This window comes from Micromys minutus, assembly GCF_963924665.1.
Source record: "Micromys minutus genome assembly, chromosome: 9".
NCBI lineage: Eukaryota > Metazoa > Chordata > Mammalia > Rodentia > Muridae > Micromys > Micromys minutus.
This window is the reverse complement of record NC_137978.1, coordinates 22,767,646-22,791,336: the sequence shown is the minus strand read 5'-3', so window position 1 is coordinate 22,791,336 and position 23,691 is coordinate 22,767,646. Positions and strand designations below refer to the sequence as shown.

The window sequence follows — 23,691 nt, the reverse complement described above, 5'->3', positions numbered from 1 at the left end:
TCAAGAGTGTGAGCTAATTGACAAGGCTTTGAAGTAGGCACCAACACCTTCATGTTAAGATGCCTGATGGGGTTGGGAATTTAGCTCAGCGGAAAGCACAAGGCCTGGGTTCTCTCCTCAGCTTGGGGGTTGAGGAGTCAGTTTCTTTTCCATTTAGCTCAAATTCAACAAAATATGGGCCTGGAAAAGAAAAATGTGGATTATGAATGTTATTCTTTGTTATGATTATATCTCTATAATCACCATGAGAGGAAAATGTAAAGATCTTTGATAAACACAACCGTCATTTGCTATATATAACAGCCTTTAAAAGCCTTTATTTTAAAATATTTTTGAAGAAGAAATCCATAGCAATTAACCTAATAGAAGGATTTTAAAATATATCACTTAGATAACCAAGGTATGTTTAATTAACATAAAGTATTTTTATGTCCTATGATTTTTTACATTACCCATGACTTAACAAAAATCAAATCCTCTTTCAGAACTTGTTTTGGAAAGAACTCTACCAAAGTGTGTATCTTAACATTAAAATATGTAGCTTAATGAAGCTTTTATCTTAATACTCTAGTGAATACTGTTTTATATAAACAAATGGGATTTTAAAGTTTTTCAAACTCTCAGTAGACCCAAAGATAGCATCTTAATAGGTTTTAAGAAGTTCTGAGTACCCATTTCATAAAGCAGTGTGCATTTATCAGGCTGTTTGAGAATTATCACCAAGGCACATTTACGAGTATACAAATGTCTATTTTAATTGGACATGCTAAAAAATTCCAATGTGTATAAAATAAATGAAAAATGTGAAGTGGCTATGGGCTTTTGTTACTAATTTCTTCCTTAGGACATAAAACAACACATGGAAATGATTTTATAATGTCACAAATGAGAGAATACATGAAATCTGCTGTACCTAGCAGAAAGGGAGCGAAGTATAAAGGTAAACCCCCTTCCTGAGATGTAAGGGAGCTTTAGCAGCACAACTGAAAAATGGGGTCTGTTATGTGTCCTAAAGGCAATATTGTCCCCCCTAATGTTGAAAGCCAAGTTGCAGAGCATGGAGGTGTGTCCTTAGGGAACTGCCTATCCCAGTGTAACTTTGGGCTAAGACTTTTTAGACTGAGTGTTGTTAAAGCTAACCTGTATTCCGGTGTTTGTTTATATCTAAAAGAAGGGAGGAAAAGTGTGATGGTTTGTACGAGCTTGGGCTAGGGAGTGGCACTATTAGGAGGTGTGGCCTTGTTGGAGCAGGTGTGTCACTGTGGGTGTGGCCTTTATTACCCTTGTCATCTCATGCTCCACATCACTGTTCATTGCCAAAGGAAGCAGAACAGGAACTCAAGCAGGGCAGGAACCTAGAGGCAGGAGCTGATGTCTGGGACATACTTTCTTCCTAGACGAGGCAAGCTGACATCGGAAAGCCTGAAACTCTTGTGCCGTTTACCCAGAGGAAAAACATCTAACAATAACTGAGGTCAAGCAGGGGAAATAAGAGGTGAAATTGATGGCCATAGGGATACAGCTGGTGAACCTTAGACTCTGACATAGGAGAGAAACCTAAAAGGTTAATTGGTTTAAAAAAAAAGAAAGGAAGCAAGGTTCAGGTGATCAGGGCTCTTGAAATTGAAGTGTAGAAAACTGATGTCCCAGAAAACTTTTTGAGCAATTAATTTTAAATTTTAATTTTTTTTTTTTTTTTTGAGACAGGATCTCTCATTACCTTGAGCTAGCTAGCTTGCTGTTAAATGGCCTTGAACTCTTGTTCCTCCTGCCTCTTCCCAGAGTTTGGGATTACAGATGCTATGCCACCTCTCTGAATGATTAGTTTTATGAGGGGGCAGTGGCCAATCATTGGCTATTGCAAAGCTGGGCACTGAGAAGTCTTGGAGTCAATAATCTGAGACAGTTTATTAATACAATGTAGGTTGTGTAAATTGTGCAATATGTTATTTTAATGCAGTAGGAGGGTGTGCAGCTGAATTATGGCACATGTAAGGAATATAGAAGTGGTCCCAGTTGGTAAGGAACTTAGTGGTAGGGTGCTTGGCTTGAAAGGGTGTGAGGCTCCGCTTTCAATCCTGATTCTACAAAACAACTGACCAGTGTTTCAGGAAATTGGATCCCTAAAGGAAGAAAAGCTGGAGTAGGCAGAGGACATTGTAGTTAAAGGTAAAATTTTAGACATGGGAGAACAACAGCAGAGTTATTTTCATGGGGACATAAAATAGAGGAGTCTTGAGAATTAGTGAAAAACAGTCCTTGAAAAACAGTACCAGGTTCCAGAATATAGGCAGAAACTTAGTTTCAGATGGAATAGCAACTCCATTTCAAAAAATATTTCTTTCCTTCGTGTGTGTGTGTGTTTTGTGTGCATGTGGAGCCTGTGTAGATCAGAAGCAGGCATTGAGCTGGAGTTATAGGTAGTTGTGAACTGCCCTGTAGTTGGTAACTGAGTCCTGTCCTGCAAAAGTAGTAAGCACTTTTACCGACTGAGCCATCTCTCGAGCCCCCATAGAATGGCAACTCTTGTGGGAAATATGATAAAGGTGAATTCAAGTGAGTCTGTGGAAGGCAGAAGAATTTAAAGACAGGAGAGATATTGCAAAGGAGTTCTTTGATAGTTTTATTACCGATTTTGGTAGTAGTGTCCTTTTAGAGCAGGTGGTTCTCATCCTGTGGGCTGCCACCTTTTCAAGGGTTGATCTACCCTTTCGTAGGGGTTGCTTAAAATCATCCGAAATGTCAAATATTTACATTACGATTCATAGCAATGGCAAAATCACAGTTAAGTAGCAACAGAAATAATGTTATGGTTGGAGGTCACCACAAATGAGGAAATGTATTAAAGGGTCACAGCTTTAGGAAGGTTGAGAACCGCTACTTTAGAGTCTAAAGGAAGGTGTCCAGGGTAGTATACTCAAAAAACTATAAATTTAAGTAATTTTACTGAAAAAAAATGCTAAAATTGCTTCTTTTGGAAGTTGATCTGCTTTTTAGGATCTAGCAGAACATCATAGAAGTTTTCCATACAGAGAACTATAGTGGTAAAATGATAAAGGCCGGGTTGTCTTGGAAGCTAAATTTAATAGTATAATTATATAGTCCTTCCTGAAATAAATATTTTGTTATAATTTAAAATGTATGTAATTTGTTCAAAAAGAAATAGGGGTACTTCCCCTTAGGCCTATTACTCATGTTTAACTTTGCCCATTTGCAGTGTACACTGCTAGGTATTCACCATGTGGCAGGTACTTCTAAATTGTGTAAATTAAGTTTGTGTATTCCTTATAATAACCCATGCAATTATCTCTGCTTTATGAACAAGAAACCCAAGAACCAGAGAAGTCAGTACAGAATCTGGATCTGCCTACTTGAATCAAATCTCATATTTTCTTTAACGCTTTGCATCTTTACACAAAAATATTTTTTTAAATATGTTTTAATTTCTTCTTGTGTATGAGTGTATTCACACCGGCGGAAGTGGGCTTGGAGGTCAGAAGACAACTTTGAGGACTTGGTTCTCTCCTCTTGCTTTGTTCTTGAGGTAGGCCCTCTCCTACTGTTTCTGTGCAGTGTTACTCTAGGCTAGCTGGGAAGATTCTGGATGACACTTCTTTCTTCAGATCTGGATTTTTACATGGGCTTGGGGGATGGAACTTCTGTTACCAGGCGTGTGCCACAGTCACTTTTACCCACAGAACCATCTCATCAGCCCTGTGTCCTTTTACATAAAATGGTGTTATTTCCAACTTCACTGGTTAGGTGGTTGCTCCCAAAGCAAAGGTGACAGTACATATAAACTCTCTAGAAAAGATTCAGCTCTTAAGTAGCTACTGGTACATGATGTGTGTTTGAGTCATTCACACTTCCTAATGAGAGTCTCCTTTTGCTATAATTTGAATTTTCATTTCAATCCTGGGATTTTTTTTTCTTTTCTTTGCATAGGAGTACCTCCACACAAGCAAGGAGGTCCATTAGCTTTACTAACCCATCAAAATCAAGTGGAGGGAAAGGATATGCTGGTGCAAATCAAAGCAAAATGGCCATATCAAGAACTATGGGTTTTATATCCGAGATGAAGCCGGCAGAAAAACTAAACATTGCTAGCACTAAAACAGTACAGGTAATTCTTCTTTCCAAACCCTTTTTGTTACATTAACCTATTTACCTTTGGCATACACGTGTATGGGAATGGACACCCTGGCACAGGTGTGAGGGCCTGAGGACAACTTGAGAGCTGCTTGGTTCTCTTCACCTTGTGGGTTTTTAGATCAGTCTCAAATCGTCAGCCTTGGCAGCCAGCACCCTTATCCACTGAACCATCCTGCAGGACCACAGGTAACCTTCTTTAGAATACTGTTTCCTTTTTAAGATTATTTTTAAGTGTGTGTGTGTGTGTGTAGATATGTGCACATGAGTGAAGGTACCTCCTGAAGAGGGTGACATATTCTCAGGAACTAGTGTTACGGGCAGTTGTCAAATGTGGGTCCTAGGGACTAAACTCTGGTCCACTGTAGGAACAGTAAATGCACTTAATTCCACTGAGCCATCTGTCCAGTCCCTGAGTTTATTTTTAAATAATTACATAATTCTCCTCCCCTTGGCAGCCTGATTGAACTGTTTTCTCTCAAACTCTAATAAAATTGTGCCAGAGTGACCATATGTTGGTCAGAGGACTACTTGTGGGAGTTCGTTCTCCTCTTCCAAAAAAACAAAAAACAAAAAAAAAAAAAAACAAAAAAAAACAAAAAATCTGCCACACTGCTGCAAGCATCCCTGAAAGTGTTCCGAAGCCTTTGAGGTGCTCCGTTCAGATGGTCCATGTCTGCAAATGCATGAGAATGAACCTAAATTTGAACGTACGCTGGGACTTTACCTGACTTACCCTCGTGAGATGCCATTACTATAGAATGTGTAAATTTTGGATGAGGTATGTTGTGCTGGTTACTTGGGGTTTGGTTTACATATCTGCTATTACTTATCAGCCACCTTTATTTCCTCCTATTGAAGTAGTCGCTATATTCTCTTGGAATTTGGAAGTCATACAGTTCAGTATGTAGTTCAGCAAATAGTTCCTCGATCCAGGGGCTGAGTGACTGGTGTAATATTAGTTGCAAGAACACTCATAGATGCTTGATAGCCCCATGATGCAAATATACTAGCTAGTCAGTCACATCTGTGCCATTGATCTCAAGAACCATTGGAGAATAAGTAATCAAGGATGATATGGCATATACCCAGCATCAAGTATTAATTGGACTTTGAAAAGGTAAATAAAATTGAGGTGGATAAAGTAAGTAGGAGGGGAAAGTTGAAAGACTTTATGGTCCACAGATTTTAGACATTGTTAGGTTGTGGAAGGTTATAATTAAGAAGCAAATTGGGAGGGGAATAGGATGAGAGCAAGAAGAGGAGGGGTATATGCAATGTCACTGAACTATATATTGTAAAGAATGTCTTAGAATAAACTGGGTAAAAGCACATAAACAATAGTCCTAAGACCTGAGCAACACACAAACAAAAGCAAAACCATTATATATGTAAGATTGGAAATAAGGGATAAAAGAAATAGGAAATAAAAAGGTGAACATTTTAGTTACTTTTCTGTTGCTTTGATAAAACACCATGATCAAGGCAACTTATTAAAAAGGAAAAACAAAAAAACAAACAAACAAAAAAAAAAAAAAAACCCAAACTTTTGGACGTACAGCCTATGGCTTCACAAGTTAGAGTCCCTGCTGTTGGAGTAAAGGAACAGCTTAGAGCTCACATCTTGATCCACGACCGTGAGGCAGAGAACAAACACTGGGGATCAGTCTTCAAATGCCTTTTGAAACTCAGTGTCTACACCTAGTAACACACCTCCAACAATCCTTCCCAACAGTCCCACCTACTGGGGACCATGGATTCAAATATAAGCTATGGGGCCGTTTCTCACTCAGACTATAACAGCATATGTGGAGTGAACTGTTGACAGAGCTGTGCTGAGTCTCTAGCTTTAGTAAGCTCTGCTTGTTACTGTGTGCAGTGTTTTCCCCAAGCCTACGCTTATAGTATTGTATAGTCCAAAATATTAATAATATAAATAAAGTATCAATAGTCCAAAATATTAATATAAATAAAGTGTCGGTTTACCATTCTGGCGTATGTGTGTTTTATCATGAGAGTGTGGTATTACTCCTAAAAACTGTAACACAGACATACATATATTTATATGGTGGTACCTTTCTTTAATCACAGCAGTCAAGAGGCAGAGAAACTAGATTCCTGAGTTCAAGGCCAACCTAGTTTATAAAGCAAGTTCTAGACACCCAGACCTACATAGAGAGACTGTCTTGGAAAACAAAAAGCAGCCAGCCAGCCAAGCAAACAAACAGAAAAAGAATTAATTAAAAAGTTTGCTGCCAGGCTGGAGAGGTGGCTCAGCAGTTAAGGGCACTGACTGCTCTTCCAGAGGTCCTGAGTTCAATTCCCAGCAACCGCATGGTGGCTCACAACCATCTGTAATGGGGTCTGAAGCCCTCTCCTGGTGTGTCTGAAGAGAGCAACAGTGTACTCACATACATAAATAGATAAATAAATAAATAAAACTTTAAAAAGTTTGCAGTCGTGCCAGCAGTTTCTATGTGCATCCTGGCATATATCAAGGGGCCGTGTCAAGTGACGGGCTCTCCCATCTAGGTTCCTTTCTATATGCCATATGCTATTCAAACAGTGACAAAAAATGTGCTTAACACCCTCAGGTCACACACCTCTGTGTGTGCTGCTTACTTACAGGCATGATGTGCGACTTCTTAAAGAACTCCGGCTATTTAACTGAAGTCTAAAAACTATAAGAATATATTTCTGTCAGTACTTGATTCTTTTAGAGGTTTGATAGCATGCATTGGAATCTTACTAGTTACCATAAGCATAGAGTACATGTAGAACAGAATGTAACATGGAAACAGCCAAGGTTTTCTTGGTGTGTATAGATTAAACATAATGATTTTTTGAATACCAAAAATTGCCACAAGGCTATATTCCTAGCTCTTGAATTATTAATGACTTAATGTCTATGTGTACCACACTCTGAGTGGGTGCTATACACTTTTCTTTCTAAGAAGGACTGAGGCTTTCACTTTTTGTCCTTCTTGTCTTTTTTTTTTTTTTTTTTTTTTTTTTTTTTTTTTTTTTTTTTTAATTTGAGCTTCATATGATCTGTGAGTTGTTTCTGGGGTGTTCAGAGCCTTCTGGGGTTAGTATCCAATTATCATAGTGACCGCATATTATGTCTGTTCTTTTGTGACTGGGTTACCTCACTCAGGATAATATTCTCTAGATGCATCCATTTTCTTAAGAATTTCATAAAGTCATTGTTTCTGATAGACTCCATTATATCCGTTCATCTGCTGAAGGACATCTGGGTTCTTTCCAGCTTCTGGCTATTATAAATAGGGCTGCTATGAACATGGTGGAGCATGTGTCCTTATTGTATGTTGGATCGTCTCTGGGGTATCTGCCCAGAAGTGGAGTCTTTGTATTTATTTTGTCCTAAGAACATGATACTTAGTGTTTTTCTCCTGTACTTATTTTTGTCCTCCAGGAGTTCGAAGCCTCACACCGTCTAGTTATTCACTCTGTTAAACCACCATTGTTTTGCAGGTACTTGATCCAAGAGGAGCTGATGTTACTCCCCGACCGCTCTACCATGCAGACCCCTATGCTGCATCAACAAAGCCAAACAGACTCTTGACATCACAAGAAGGATCGCTGGGATCAGATTATATTTCTTCCTACAGCCTGTATCAGAATACGTTAAACCCGAGCATGTTGGGGCAGTATACAAGGTGTAGTTCTTTGGATTTCATTTACATTGGCCTCTCATTTGTACTGCATACATCCAGAATGTCCATTATCTTTCAGTTTCCTAACATCAATCCGTCAATCCTAGCTTACCAGCACGTATTCATTATTTATTCATGTTCAGAGCTGAACTGAACAGTCCCCACAAATTCCAAAACACCGTTTAAAGTGTGGAGATCTTAAGATTTCCCAAGGATCCAAAAGAAAGGATGAGAGTCACAGCTGGTTGCAAAGTCCAATTAGATATTTTTTTCTCCCAGCTTCTTTGGGGATTTTATGGCTGTCATTTAACATTCAGTGCAGACACATGCTCTACTCTAGAGCCTGCATTCAACCCAACCATTGTGCCGGGGAGAAACAATGGTTCTTCCAATATGGTTGACCTCTCACTGAGCAGTCGAAGCCATGAATGTGAAAAGGCGTTAGACTGATGGATGGAAACAGACCCCCACACTGTGATCATGAGCTACAACCCTGGAATTCCCTGCATAACCTATAAGCAGCTCCTAAGTCCCAGAATCTTTTCCCTCCTCAGCTCAGCTGCTTGGTCCCCTCTCCGGCACTTGCTTGCCCCTATTAAGCTGGAGGGGGCCACTGAGAATCTTCCAAGCTACTGTTTTCCCAGGCATGACCTTCCATTTATCTACTGAGTCTCTTGGAGGGAAGGTTTCAATTTGGAGGAAACTGCTGGTGCTGTAGCTAGCTAGCTCTTGAGTTAACTCTAGAGAGGACTTTTGTAAAATTGGACTTTGGGAGATGACTTGTGAGGAATGGGCAGAACCCAGGTGAGAAGCAAAGGGAGGAGTGTCTTGGGCTGAGCTCCTCAGAGAACTGACAGAAGCTCAGAAACACCCAACAAAGAGATGCCGAAAAGAAAAAAGCAATACTGGGGATGGAGTCTCAGGGAGATTAATAGTTTAGACATTTGCCCAAAATGTCCATCAGGAACACAGTGATGGCCTCTAAAGAACATGAAAAATCCACGGAAGAGTGTAAGGTTACTGTAATTTACGTTGCTTTTATGACTGTAGTATGTTTGGTTTTTCCATCTATTACTGCAACCTAATTTATATTTTTAGTTTCTCATAAGGACACTGAACAAATGAATAATGTTAATAATTTTCGAAGGTCGGTCATGGGGAGCAGTACAGTGTCTAGGTCAAGTATATCAACAACTGAATCGATAACAGAGGACCTTGAAGATCCGTCTTACAAAAGGGATAGATTGGCTAGTTTTACAGGTAATAAAAATGTTTTTATTTACTCTTCCCGGTTTTTAAATTTTTATTTAGAGATGCATTGGTGTTTTGCCTGCATGTATGTCTATGTCAGGTTTTAGACAGTTACAGACAGTTCTGAGCTGCCATGTGGGTAAGGGGAATGGAACCTGAATCCTCTGGAAGAGCAACCATTGCTCTTAACCATCAAGTCAAATCTTAATCCCCTTATTTTTATAGTTTTAATGAATTTTTAGTGGTCTAGACTCTTCACAATAGAATTGCCATGTTTGTAAAACCTAGAAAATTGTCATAGTGTGTATACCATTATAAGATTAATTTATTAGTTGTGCCTGAGAGTTGATTAAAAAGATGGAGCTGAGAATGTATCTCAGTGGGAAAGCATTTGACTACATGGAAGAACCTGAATGTTCAGTTCTTAACAATACCCCTACTCCTCTGTGTGTGTGTATGTGTGTGTGTGTGTGTGTGTGTGTGTGTGTGTGTGTGTGTGTGTTACCTAAAGAGAAACTCCCATTTTACCTGGACATGTAGATCCAAGTTGACACTGGAAATCATTATCATTCTTTGAAAGTATCTGTCTGGGTGTTTTGCCTGAATGTATGTGTACACACTCTGAGTGCAGTGCCTGGAGCTAGAGCTACAGACCAGCAGGAGTCCTTATGCCAGTGCCGGAAACTTACCGTCCATTTGTCTGCAAGTGTCCCTACACACTGAGCATCTTTCCAGTCTGCCCCCCTTCAAACCACAATTACCAAAGAATCACACTGCCCCCCCTTCAAATCACAATTACCAAAGAATCACACACTCTAGATAAGTAAGGGTCTATTCATGAAATACTTGGGTGGTTCGCTTTTAGTTTTGCATGCAATAAAAGAAACTAAGAACCTTCAGAGGAGTAACTGATTTGGGGGCCTTGGGCATACATAGCAGATGAGCTGCAAAGAAGTAAAAAAGTTACTGAACAAAATCGTGCTCTCCCTACGGTCAAAGAGAAAAAGAAAAGGAAAGGAAAGAAAACAAAGAAGTATGTCACAGACAGAACAGCCATTTGTGTTCCCATTACCAAAGGTGGACCACATCAGCAACAGAAAGCATAGTGCTGGGTATTGACTCCTATTACCAGTCAGGAGCCCATTCTTAGATGTTTGATAAAAGGCAGAGTATGCTCCCGTAGAGAAGAGTTCTAAATACCTACGAAAGTATTTGTCCCTCAAGACGTAGCTTCCGGTCCTCTTAAATGAGGTTCTGCACTGTGGCTCTCTCCAGACTGCTGTGCATGAAACAGAGACCAGTTTCAGCTGGGAGGTGCTGATGCCTGTGGTGTATCATGCTGAGAAACTTGAAGGTGCCTGCCATAAGATGACTTTGCTTCCTTCTTCCTGGAAACCCATGTCCCACTACAGGCATCCCTGATTGGGAACACAGTCTACAAAATGCATGACCAATACTCCTCTAACCCAGGAAATGGCCAAGGTCTAGGAAAACCTCAGGAACAAGATAATCCCATGTGGTATTTTAGCCGATATTTTGGAATAGGTTATGATGTTTTTTTCTCAATTTTTATTATTTTATTTACATTCCTGTCACTGTCCCCCCCTTCATTCCATCCCCCCTTATAGTTCCTTATCCCATTCTTCTTCCCCCTTGCTTCCAAGAGGATTCTCCCCCTCAGACCTCCCCCTTTCATGGGGCCTTAAGTCTCTGGAAAATGAAACACATCTTCTCCCACTAAAGCCTGACCAGACAGACCTCTGCTGTATTTGTGCCAAGAGCCTCAGGCTGGCCTGGGTGTGCTCCTGGTTGGTTGGTGGCTCAGTCTCTGCGAGCTCACTGGGGTCTGGGTTAGTTAAGACTGCTGGTCTTCCTATGGGGTTGCTCTCCCCTTCAGCTTTTTCAGTCTTTCCCCTAATTCAACCATAGGGGTCCCCAACTTCAGTTCAATGGTTGGGTGTAAATATCTGCCCCTGTCTTAACCATGCCAGGCTCCCATCTATAAGCACATCATAGAATCAGTAATACTGTCAGGCCTCGGTGCCTTTCCATGAGATGGATCCCAAGTTGGGCTGGTCATTGGACCTCCTTTCCCTCGGTCTCTTCTCCATTTTTGTCTCTGCAGCTCTTTTAGACAGGAACAGTTCTGGGTCAGAAACTTTGACTCTGTGTGAATTTAGAAGAAGAATTAGTACCAATACTCCTCAATGACTTTAAAAATGAGGCAGACTGGAGTAAACAGTGGGCTTTAGATGATGAAGTGTCACCACGAGTTCACTATTGCATTAGGCACAGACAGCAGAGGAGTGTTTTCCAATGGGGACCACTGAGTGCAGGCTGCACACAAACTAATATCCTCAAAAAGTTTTCTACACCCCGAGCTATTCTAAAATGAATACATTATCCTAAACTACCTTAAAGTCTTTCACAATCCTCTGGGTCTTCTAATGCACACACTTTTCGGAGCCTTGGAAATGTTTAAAGTTTCATTTGTTCAATCACGTTAGACACGATCATCACTAACTCAGTGCGGAGAATGATGTGTAGCAGGTCCTTTTACATGTTCTCATAAAGTGCCTGTAGCTAGCACATAATTTGTGAGGAGAGAGGGGCACTATTTTGTAGCTCAGTCTGATTGTAACTGTCCTGGGCCCATTGTAGCTAAACAACATCTTAAGGAAGGTTTCACGGATCATCCTTTACCAAGGTCTCTTAAATGTGACCAGATAATACATATTTGTCCCTACCCACTTCTGAATTCATTAAAAAATATATATATTGGAAACAAAATGCTACATTATGAATAACAGTGCTATTGGAGCCCCAATGTTGGCGGATTCACCCATGTATTAAATGTAGAGTACCCCAAAGCCTTCCGTATTCCTCTCAAGCGGCTTCCTGTGAGAAGATGTAAAAGGGAGCTGTGACTGCTGGGCACAGCTAGTGATCAGCCGATGAGCACCAGGGGTGGAGAAGGATGAGCTTCCTCCATCACTGGATAGATTTCTAGGTAAGGAATAAGTGTAGTCTTCATCTGCTGCATGGCTGCTGTGACCTGGTGATCATGGTGCAGGGAATAGATAGCCTAGGCACACATTGCTGCTGGAATTAGTTTCTCAATATGTATCAAATCCAGGAAGAGATCAGCCAGAGCTTCCATGGCTTTGTCTGGATAGTGTTCCTCTGCTATTAAGATGATGAATAAGATTGACTTTCCCTAACTCTAATACATGGCTGGCAGCATATTTGATTCTATGTGTGGCACATCTCGCATAAGGTTCTATCTAAAACTACACATATGCTACAATGCTATTTTATGTAGAGCCCAGTCATTGGCCAACCTGTGGTGGGATAAAATGGCAATCAGAGAACCAAGAGCCTGCTTTGATTGCTTTTGCAGTCTCAAAGTTAGCCATGGTCCTGGCAACCTTTGGGCAGCTCACACCTGCTACTGATTTTCTCAGATGCACCTCAAAACTGTCCACGTGGATAATTGATTTACTTCCTTTTGCTTATCCAATCTTGGCAAGACCTACTTACTTAAAATCTTGTCTTCATTTTAAAACCTATTGCACAAACAGTATTTTTAAAGAGTTAATCATTAAGAACTACCTTAACCTCTTTCCTGACCTTGATATCATTGTAACTACAAAGTAGACCCTATTCTGGGAGTTCTTCCTTTAGAATTGTAGCATGAACATTTCCATAGTTTCCTTAAAAATACATTTATTAGCATTTAATGTATACAGATGAGTATATGTTGCTATATGTTGTCATTTACTATATATACCAGATGTTGGTTCTGTTTGTTAAAGTATATTTGTGATTTTTTTTAAAAGATTTTTTAGAAAGTTGTTTTACTGAGGTCCTGAGCATTAAGAGGAGACTGAATCTTTGTCCCTGAGAAGTGCTATATTCTTGCTTTATTGTCCTAAAGCAAGTCCTTCTTTACCCGTGCAGTCTTACACAACCGCTCACTCCCCCTTTTTAAAGAAAAGTACACTGAAGCCTACATACAGTCATGCCTGTAATGCCAGTCCCCTGGAGGAGGAGACAGAGGGCTTGCAAGTCTGAGTCCAGCCTGGGCTACATAGTGAGATCCTGTTTCAAAACAACCCCACATTTACTGCACTCTGACCTATACGCCACATTCCTAGTTGTTTCCTACCTGTCACCCATTCCAAACTCTCTCAGCTCTGAAATTTTGACTTTAGTAACATTCTCCAAGGGCAATTGGGCCTCACAGTATTTTAACTATTTTGGCCAATTATTTGCAACATGCTTATGTGAAACTTACACTTGTAGCCTTCTGTCCCTTCATGAAGTTGGTTAGAGGTTGCCCTTGGGGCCGCCACTGATACCCGTAGCAGCAAACACTGTGGGCTCTCCCAGCTGCTCTGACAGTTGTTAAATAGGCGTTTGCTTTGTGTGAGTCAACACCGTGCTTCGGTGACTAGGAAGCATGCACACCGGCAGCTGCAGGACCATCTCAAAATGTTGTGTATTTTAGATGTCCGAGTTATGCGGGCCACAGCTGAGACAGCTGTGACGAAGGAAGAGCTGGAGAGGAACATAGAAATCATTCTCACCGAGACAGAGACACTGAGAGTGTTTGACCTGCCAACAGTGATGTTCTCAGTCGAATCCGAAGAGGCTGAGAAAATAATGTATGTACAGCTCAGTTGTCTGCGTCACTTTTGTGAATTAGGAGTTCATGTTCTTTTGAAGGGCCTTGGAGAGTTCTAGAGTCACACATACCGTGTGATCTTAGATAAACAGTATTCACATCGCAGGACATTTCTCTATGGGAAATCTCTTATCTTCAGCATAGCCTGTGTAATTAGGCAAACCTAAGAAGAAAGGCCAGTAGGTGTTGAGCAGGTACAGTGGGCAAGACCAAATGTCCTGTCACTGCTGTGTGAACATAGTTAATGCGTGTGACAACAGGGCCAGAAAAGAAAAACTTTGTTCTCACCACAAGGAATAAATGTTTGAGGCAGAGGCTATGTTCCTTCCTGTGATTTAATAAAAATGTCTTACACACATATCCAACATACCGGGCCTTAAGTTACACTCCCAAGTGCCCACCTAAGAAACCTACGTGGCTGGTGTGGGTAGGGTGAAGACAGAAGGTTTGTTGGGATTTGCTGGCTGCTGAGCCATCTTCAGGGTCAGTGGGATCTTATCCCAAAGGCTGAAAAGAGTTAGAACAGGACTTCTGACAGTCTCCTCTGGCTGTTGTATATAAGCACCCACACACAGAAGTGCATACAGCACACATTTAAATTATTGTCAGACATACGATAACAATAATAATGCATTAAACTACCCTCATATTGGATTTAGTAAAAATATACCAAATCAATAGAGACAAGTCAACATCCTAAATTCAGATTCTGAGAATGTTACAGATGTGGCATGATTGGATACAAAATATGAAATAGTTATGAAACATCACAGTAAATATGACAGTTAAAATATTACACTAAGAAACCAAGAATGATGTATTTTGATAAGAACTTTATGCAATTGTCAAAAAGCAAGCATCAGCTTAAACATAACTGAGTAAAGATTAAATGACTGAAAAGATAGGTCTTAATAACTACACACAACAGAATGGAAAAAATAATGGATCATAAAAATAACGGTCCAGCATTATAAGTGTTTCAGGACTGATCATGGGAGGCTGGGGGAGGAGGGGCTTTCCTGAGCTACGGGCAGAGCCTTTTCTATAGAATCAAAATTAAAAGAAATGCCCGTGGTTATTTGTACAGATGCTCCTGCATACCAAATGTAGAAAAGGGGTTTTTTAAAGGGGCATGGGGGAGGGGGAGAGAAAGGGAGAGGGAGAAGGAGAGATGTTCTAGGAGAGGCCAAAAGAAGGCATCACGTGTCCTGGAGCTGGAGTTGCATAAGGTTCCGAACTTTGGGATATGGATCTTGAATAGAGAAGCAAGAGACTGAAGAAAAGATCACCCAGCGGCTGCCTCACTTGGAGATCCATCTCATATGCAGCCACCAAACCCAGTCACAATTTCTGATGCCAAGAAGTGCTTACTGGCAGGAGCCTGATACGAAAGCCTCCTCAGAGCCATATTGATACAGATGAGGACACTTGCAGCTAACCATTGGACTGAGCACAGGGACCCCGGTGGAGGAGCTAGAGAAAGGACTGAAGGAGCTGAAAGGGTCTGCAAACCCATGGGAAGAACAAAATTATCAACTAACCAAACCCACCACAGCTCCCAGGGACTAAAACACCAACCAATGAGTACACGTGGAGAGGCCCATGGCTTCAGTTGCATATGTAGCAGAGGATGGCATTGTCTGGCATCAATGGGAGGAGAGGCCTATGGTCCAATGAAGGCTTGTTTTTCCCAGTGCAGGGGAATGCCAAGGTACTGAGGTGGGAGAGGGTGGTTGGGAGAGGGAGCACCTTCATGGAAGCAAGGTGAGAGAGAGGTGGGATGGGCATGGGGAGAAAGGGGATAACATTTCAAATGTAAATACAGAGAATTAACAATTAAAAAAGATTTTTAAAAAAGGTGTGGGGGGAGGAAGAGGGAGAAGGGGAGATGTTTTAGGAGAGGCCAGAAGAAGGCATCACATTTCCTGGAGCTGGAGTTACATAAGGTTCCGAACTTCTGGATATGGATGCTGGGAAGCAAACTGGGGGACTTCTGTAAGAACTACATGTGCTCTTAAATACTGAGCCATTTCTACACTCCAAAGAAGATATTTTTAAGTAGAAGAAAATTAGGAAAGAAGATACAAAACCTTCCGAAAAAGCAGATAGACGTTTTAGGGAAAGATCACTTTGTAATGAAAGGGAGGTGTAATAATTTTAAATTAAAATTTCAAAGTAGAATCTCCCTAAATTTCAGTGACCCCACGCTGAAAGGAAAAAGTAAAAGTCCCAAGTAAGATATTCATATACACACTGGGAGTGCAGGAATAATTTTTTAGATTAATTAAATTAAAATGTGAACTTGAGCTGGCCATGGTGGCACACACCTTTAATGCCAGCACTCAGGAGGCAGAGGCAGGTGGATCTCTGAGTTTGAGACCAGCCTAGTCTACCAAGCAAACCCAGGACAGCCAGTGATTGTTCCGCAGAGAGAAACTTTGTCTCAAAAAAAAAAAAAAAAAAAAAAAAAAAAACCCAACCCAACAACAAAATGTAAATTTAAAAATTCTTAGAACTAGCCAGGTATAGAAACAGCATGCACACAGTGCTGCAAAAGCAGTACTTGGAAAGAATTTGTAGCTTTAGATGGCTCAATTAAAATTCGTGAATTCTCTAGACAGCGTGAGCATGTTATTGGTGAGCACTGAAAGAAGGTCTGGGCCTGGGGAAGCACAGGGTGAAGCAGCCCTTTGCTGGTAACATAATACAATCTTTTAAAGGAGTTTTTCAAGCTCACTTCATAATTTTGTTACACTCTTTGTTCATGAAAGTGCTTTGAGGGACAAGTTATGTAGAAAGAGATGTCTGTTCATAGTAATTTGTGTTGATTAGTTACTTTGTGTGTGTGTGTGTGTGTTTTTTTTTTTTTTTTTTTTTTTTTTACAGAGAGAAAAATAAGAATTATGAAACTCTTTGTAGAAATAGATTAGGCAATGACTTATATGTAGAAAGGATGATGCAGACATTCAATGGAGCACCAAAGAATAAAGAGGTTCAGTGTGAGAAAATCACAATGGAAGAAAAAGGTAATATGCTTTATTCTTGTTGGTAAATTGTTACATTTGAATATATGTTCCTTGAGTCTGTCAGTCAACCCATGTTAAACTATATGAATCAAATGGAAATTGATTTGTCCAGATAACTCTCTACAATTTATAACTTTTAGAACTTGATAACTGAGCAAGAAGCTATAGAGTAGTTGAGTAGCATCATTGTCCAGTCTGATTTTTATAAAGATTATTGTATGATGCAGTTTACTATTAAAACAGATACACTATGTCACACAATCCTTGCATTCTCCTATACTAACTAGTTTAATGACCGCCTTAACTTTAAAGTGGGTTCGAGCATCATTCCCCATTTCTTAGATGAGGAGACAAGCATAGTGTAGGAAGCTAAGTTGCTTTTGTCTTAGAACCTGTATCCTTAAGTGCTGCAATTACTGCCTCTCGGTGTTCTGAAGATACTGTACAAGCAAAAGCCCCTGGTCTGTGGGCAAAGAAATAACTAGGAGAAAGACCATCTAGAATCTTGGTTACAGTTATTACTGAACAGAGCCAGGAGCTAGTTTTCTTTCACAAGAAGCACAGTCAATAATTTTTTAGCAGAAGAACGTTTGTGTCAGGTAGATGGGATGTTTGTTGCTCACCATGATTCTCCCTTTTATATGAGTCAGAATAAACGTCTCATCTCCCATTAGCTTCCCCTCATATCCTGCTGGTTTTCCTTCTCTGGTAGCCTGGTAGCGAGAAGTGCAGATTCTTATAAGCATGAGGCCCTGGGCTTCAGCCACAGCCTGGCATGAGTGAAGTGCACTTCTGCGCTCTTGTAACCTCTCAGTGCTCATGAGGTGGACGCGGGCAACCAAGAGTTTATAGCCATGCTTGATTTGGGTAGCAAGTTCAACGTACATGTGAGTTTGTCCTCAATACAAAGCCTAACACCAAGAATATGCGTGCTAGAGTTTGCAACAGAATGTTTGAGAAAGAAGACAAGACCATAATTCTTAATGATGGATGATTTTACAAGGTCCAGTTTGTGGAACAGGAAAGAAAAAAAAAAAAAGGAAAAACTAAATGGAGACCCAGGAGACAGTGAACACATATATGTGTCGGGGAAGGTCACAAAGAATAGTTGAATATGTAATAAGTCAAGTCTCCCTAAAATCAATAAGTCTGATCTGAGAAGAATAGCCACAAGAAGAGGGCCACACAAAGACACAAATATACAGTCAGTCATAAGACAGAGGGAGAGTCTTGGAAGTAACAACAGAAGAGTGATCCATCACACACACACACATACACACATACACACACACACACACACACACACACACACGCACACACGCACACACACACGATCTAACTTTCATCATTCAATTTTGGAATGGAAACCACGGAGGGCAAGCACAGGGACATTTAAAGACTGAGGACATAAAGACTCCTCTAGAAATGGAGAAATTGTGCAAATGCTAAGGGATTTTTATTGATGACAGAAGTGATTTAAACAAATGCTGAAGAGAATCTTTTATGTACAGATAGGACAGTAGGAAGTAATCTTTAGCCACGTGTGAGTGTGGGGGGGGGTAGGGGGTGGATAGCAGTAAAATGGCATGTAGGCAAATGCTGAAACCAGTCACTTAGTTTCCAGAGTTTCCTCCTTGCCTGTTTCTGCAGTACAGATTAAAAGTGATAGACACACGGGGGTTAGAGAGGCATCACAATACTCAAGAGCACTGGATACTTTTCCAGAGGATTCGGCTTGCATTGCCAGCCTCTACACAGTGGCTCACAACCTTCTGTAATTCCCATCCAGGGGCTCCAATTCATTCTTTTGGCCTCTGTGGGCACTTCATGCATGTGGTACACATAGATACAAAACACTCATACACATAATATAAGAATAAATATTAAAAAATTTTAAAGATATTTACAAAGCAATAATTAGGTTGTTAATGGACTTATTATATAGAGTATAATTTTAAAAACCACAACAGTGGGAGATGATTGTAAAAGGAGGAAGGTTTTAATGTGCTGTTGAAGAAAAGTATAATTAGTTAACAATAGCTTTAATTTTCAAAACAGCATGGTAATCTCTAAATGATGCACACACACACACACACACACGCACACACACAAACACACACACACACACACAACCAGCAACAAAAAACAATAGAAAACCCTGAAAGAGAAAGGAACATAAGGATGGAGTAAAATTGAGATCCATCAGAAGATCTATTAAACACAGAGTAGTGACTGGGGAGGTGAGAAACAAGGTCGAGAGAATACAAATATCAAGATGTTTTTTTATAAACCAACAATTCCACATCAGTAATTGCCTTAACTATACATTAATTTTTCTGTACAACTAAAAGATAGATATCTATCGGCCAATTAAATTCAAATCAAACAAAGGCAGTTCAAATATTCGCTCTCTGTAAGAGACTTAAGGGAATGGCTAAGTATGCACAAAACTGAAAAGTACCAAGATGGACATACTAGTCAGAAGAGGATTCAGAAATTGTTGTATGTAAAAAAACAAAAAAAAAAAAAAAAACCAGTGTGTATTGATCAATGGCTCAGTCCACACAAAGACTGTAACAGTTATGAACATACAATGAGAGAGCTACAGAAACATCAAGAATGAATGCAGCTGAGGAGAGAATTCATCAGACTAGTGAGATGGATGCGCACACCAAGCAGAGAGCATTGGGGGGATCCTCACACAACACTAGAGCAGACAACTGCAACCTATCATAAGCCAGCATTTCAGACAGAACACCCTGTACAAACACAGATGGCCTAATCTGACTCAAGGATAAATAGAAAATCTGAATGGATCTACAAATAAGTAAAGAGATTGCAATCCTAAATCCCGCATCAGAGAGAACATGGGGACCAAACAGTTACAAAGGCAAATTTTAACAGTTACTTATAAAAAGCATATTACCAATTCTTCTTTCTGCCTTAAAAAAAACTCTGCAAAATTGAAGAGAATATTTTCATATTTAAGAGATAATAATTTTGATTCTGGTCTCCATCTGCACCTAAGCTAGGGTCATCCCACTGCCACCGGGACCCACAGCCTGCCCGCAGAGAGCTGAGCACCCAGGAGCACTCTCACTCCTAAGCCCATGGGCCCACAGACCCACAGGAGAAACAAGCTCCAGCCTGAGACAACAAGACCACCCAGCATCACAGATGACAAGATGACAAGCAGCAAGTGTAAGAACCTAAGCAACAGAAACCAAGGCAACCTGGCAACATCAGAACCCAGTTCTCCCATCATAACAAGTAGTGGATACCCAGCACACCAGAAAAACAAGATTTAGACTTAAAAATCACACCTCATAATGAAGATAGAGGGCTTCAATAAACACATGAATAACTCCCTTAAAGAAATACAGGAGAACACAGGGAAACAAGTAGAAACCCTTAAATAGAAAACACAAAAGTCACTTAAAGAATTACAGAAAAACAAAACCAAACAGGTAAAGGAATTGGACAAAACCATCCAGGATCTAAAAATGGAAATAGAAACAATAAAGAAATGACAAGAATGACACAACCCTGGAGATAGAAAATCTAGGAAAGAGATCAAGAGTCATAGATGCAAGCATCACTAGTAGAATACAATGGATAGAAGAGAGAATCTCAGGTGCAGAAGATGCCATAGAAAATATTGACACAACAGTCAGAGAAAATGCAAAAAGCAAAAGGCTCCTAACCCAAAACATCCAGGAAATCCAGGACACAATGTGATAGGTTAGAAGAGAGGGAAGATTCCCAACTGAAAGGGCCAGTAAATATCTTCAACAAAATTATAGAAGAAAACTTCCCTAACCTAAAAACAGAAATGACCATAAGAACATCAAATAGATTGGACGAGAAAAGGAAATTCCTCTTGCCACATAATAGTCAAAAAAACCATTGTGCAAAACAAAGAATATTAAAAGCAGTAAGGGAAAAAGATCAAGTAACATATAAAGGCAGACCTGTCAGAATTACACCAGATTTCTCAACAGAGAAAAGAAAGCTAGAAGATCCTGGACAGATGTCATACAGACCCTAAGAGAACAAAAATGACAGCCTAAGTTACTATATCTAGCAAAAGTCTCTATTACCATAGATGGAGAAATCAAGATATTCCAGGAAAAAACAAAATTTACACAATATCTGTCCACAAATCCAGCCCTTCAAAGGATAATAGATGGAAAACTCCAAAACAATGAGGGAAACTACACCCTAGGAAATCAAGACAGTAATCTTGCAACAAAACCAGAAGAAGATAGGCACAAAAACATAATTCTATCTCTAACAACAAAAATATCAGGAAACAGCAATCACTATTTTTTAATATCTATTAACACCAATGGATTCAATTCTGCAATTTTAAAAAGACATAGATTATCAGACTGGATACATAAACAGGATCCAGCTTTTTGGTGAATACAGGAAACTCATCTCAGTGACAAAGAGAGACACTACCTCAGAGTAAAAGGCTGAGAAAAAATTTTTCAAGCAAATGGTTCCAAGAAAGAAAGTAGAGTAGACATTCTAATATTGAATGAAATAGATTTTTAACCAAATGTTAAAAAGAAAAAGATAAGGAAAGACACTACTCATCAAAGAAAAAAATCCACCAAGATGAAGTCTTAATCCTGAACATCTGTGCTCCTAATACAAGGGCACCTACATTCATAAAAGAAACTTTATGAAAGTGCAAAGCATATATTGAACCACACACAAGAATAGTGGGAGACTTCAGCATCCCACTCCAATCAATGGACAGATCATGGAAGCAGAAACTGAACAGAGACACAGTGAAACTAACAGAAGTTCTCAACCAAATGGATTTAACACACATCTATATAATATTTCATCTTAAAATAAAAGAATATACCTTCTTCTCAGCACCTCATGGTACCATCTCCAAAATTGACCATATAATCAGTCACAAAACAGGCCTCAATAGATACAAGAAGATTAAAATAATTCCATGCATCCTGTCAGATTACCATGGACTAAGACTGGTTTTCAATAACAATAAAAACAAGAAAAAGCCCACATACACATAGAAGCTGTTCAATGCTTTTCTCAATGATAACTTGGTCAAGAAAGAAATCAAAGACTTTTCATAATTTAACAAAAATGAAGGCACAACAAACCCAAACTTATGGGACACAATGAAAGCAGTGCTAAGAGAAAAACTAATAGCTCTGAGTGCCTCCAAAAAGAAACTGGAGAGAACATACTCACAGCTTGACACCTCACCTAAAAGTTCTAGAACAAATAGAAACATATGTACCCAAGAGGGGTAAATGGCAGGAAAAAGATCAAACTCAGAGCAGAAATCAACCAAGTAGAAACAAACAAACAAATAAAACTATACAATGAATCAATAAAACTGGAGGTGGTTCTTTGAGAAAAATCAATAACATAAATAAACCCTTAGCCAGACTAAACAGAGGGCACAGAGACAGTATTCAAATTAACAAAATCAGAAATGAAAAGGGAGACATAACAACAGAAACTGAAAAAATTCAAAAAATCATCAGATTCTACTACAAAAGTCTATACTCAACAAAACTGGCAAATCTGAATGAGATGGACAATATTCTAGACAGATCCCAAGTTCCAAATTAAATCAGGATCAGTTAAACCATCTTATCAGTCCCAAAACCACTAAAGAAATAGAAGCAGTCATCAAAAGTTTTCCAACCAAAAAAGCCCAGGACCACATGGGTTTAGTGCATAATTCTATTAGACCTACTTAAAAGGCCTAATACCAATACACTCCAAACTATTTTTCAAAATAGAAACAGAAGGAAAACTACCCAAATTCTTCAAAGCCACAATTACACTCCTACCTAAACCACACACAGACACTACAAAGAAAGAGAACTTCAGACTAGTTTCCCCCATGAACATCAGTGCAAAAATACTCAATACAATTTTTGCAAACTGAATCAAAGAACACATCAAAACAATCATTCACCATGATCAAGTATGCTTCATCCCAGGCAAGCAGGGATGGTCCAATATACAGAAATCCATCAACATAATCCACTATATAACAAACAGGAAGGAAAAAAGCCACACGAACATCTCATTAGATGCTGAGAAAGCATTTGACAAAATTCAACATCGCTGCATGTTAAAAGTCATGGAAAGATCAGGAATTCAAGGCCCATACCTAAACATAGTAAAAGCAATATACAGCCAACCAGTAGCCAACATCAAACTAAATGGTTTGATTGGGAGACTTTTGATGACTGCTTCTATTTCTTTAGGGGTTATGGGACTGTTTAGATGGTTTATATGATCATGATAAATAAATTGAAGCAATCCCACTAAAATCAGAGACTAGACAAGTCTGCCTGCTCTCCCCCTACCTATTCAATATAGTACAGGAAGTCCTGGCCAGAGTATTTACACAACAAAAGGAGGTCAAAGGGATACAAATTGGAAAGAAAGAAGTTAAAATATCACTATTTGCACATGATATGATAATATACTTAAGTGACCCCAAAAATTCCACCAGAGAACTCCTAAACCTGATAAACAACTTCAGCAAAGTACCTGGATATAAAATGAACTCAAACAAATCAGTAGCCTTCCTCTACTCAAAGAAATTAGAGGAATGACACTCTTCACAATAGTTACAAATAATGTAAAATACCTTGGTGTGACTCTAACCAAGCAAGTGAAAGATCTGTATGCCAAGAACTTCAAGTCTCTGCAGAAAGAAATTGAAGAAGATCTCAGAAAATAGAAAGATCTTTCTTGTTCATGGAATGGCAGGATTATTATAATAAAAATGGCCATCTTGTCAAAAGCAATCTACAGATTCCATCAAAATTTCAACTCAATTATTCATAGAATTAGAAAGAGCAATTTTCGAATTCATTTGGAATAACAAAAC

The 23,691-nt window shown here is 39.5% G+C and overlaps 1 protein-coding gene across 1 annotated transcript in view; it reads left to right on the top strand.

The window, feature by feature from the left end:
• The window catches only part of DNAI4 (dynein axonemal intermediate chain 4), a gene marked incomplete at both ends in the record, with an annotated part of 72,161 nt that overhangs the window by 10,211 nt on the left and 38,259 nt on the right, over positions 1-23,691 (top strand). Inside the window, 5 exons of the mRNA XM_080920941.1 lie at positions 3,946-4,123; positions 7,645-7,829; positions 8,974-9,086; positions 13,588-13,744; positions 16,651-16,790. Coding sequence (XP_080777067.1) covers positions 3,946-4,123; positions 7,645-7,829; positions 8,974-9,086; positions 13,588-13,744; positions 16,651-16,790 — 773 coding nt within the window. The remainder of the gene's footprint in view (positions 1-3,945; positions 4,124-7,644; positions 7,830-8,973; positions 9,087-13,587; positions 13,745-16,650; positions 16,791-23,691) is intronic.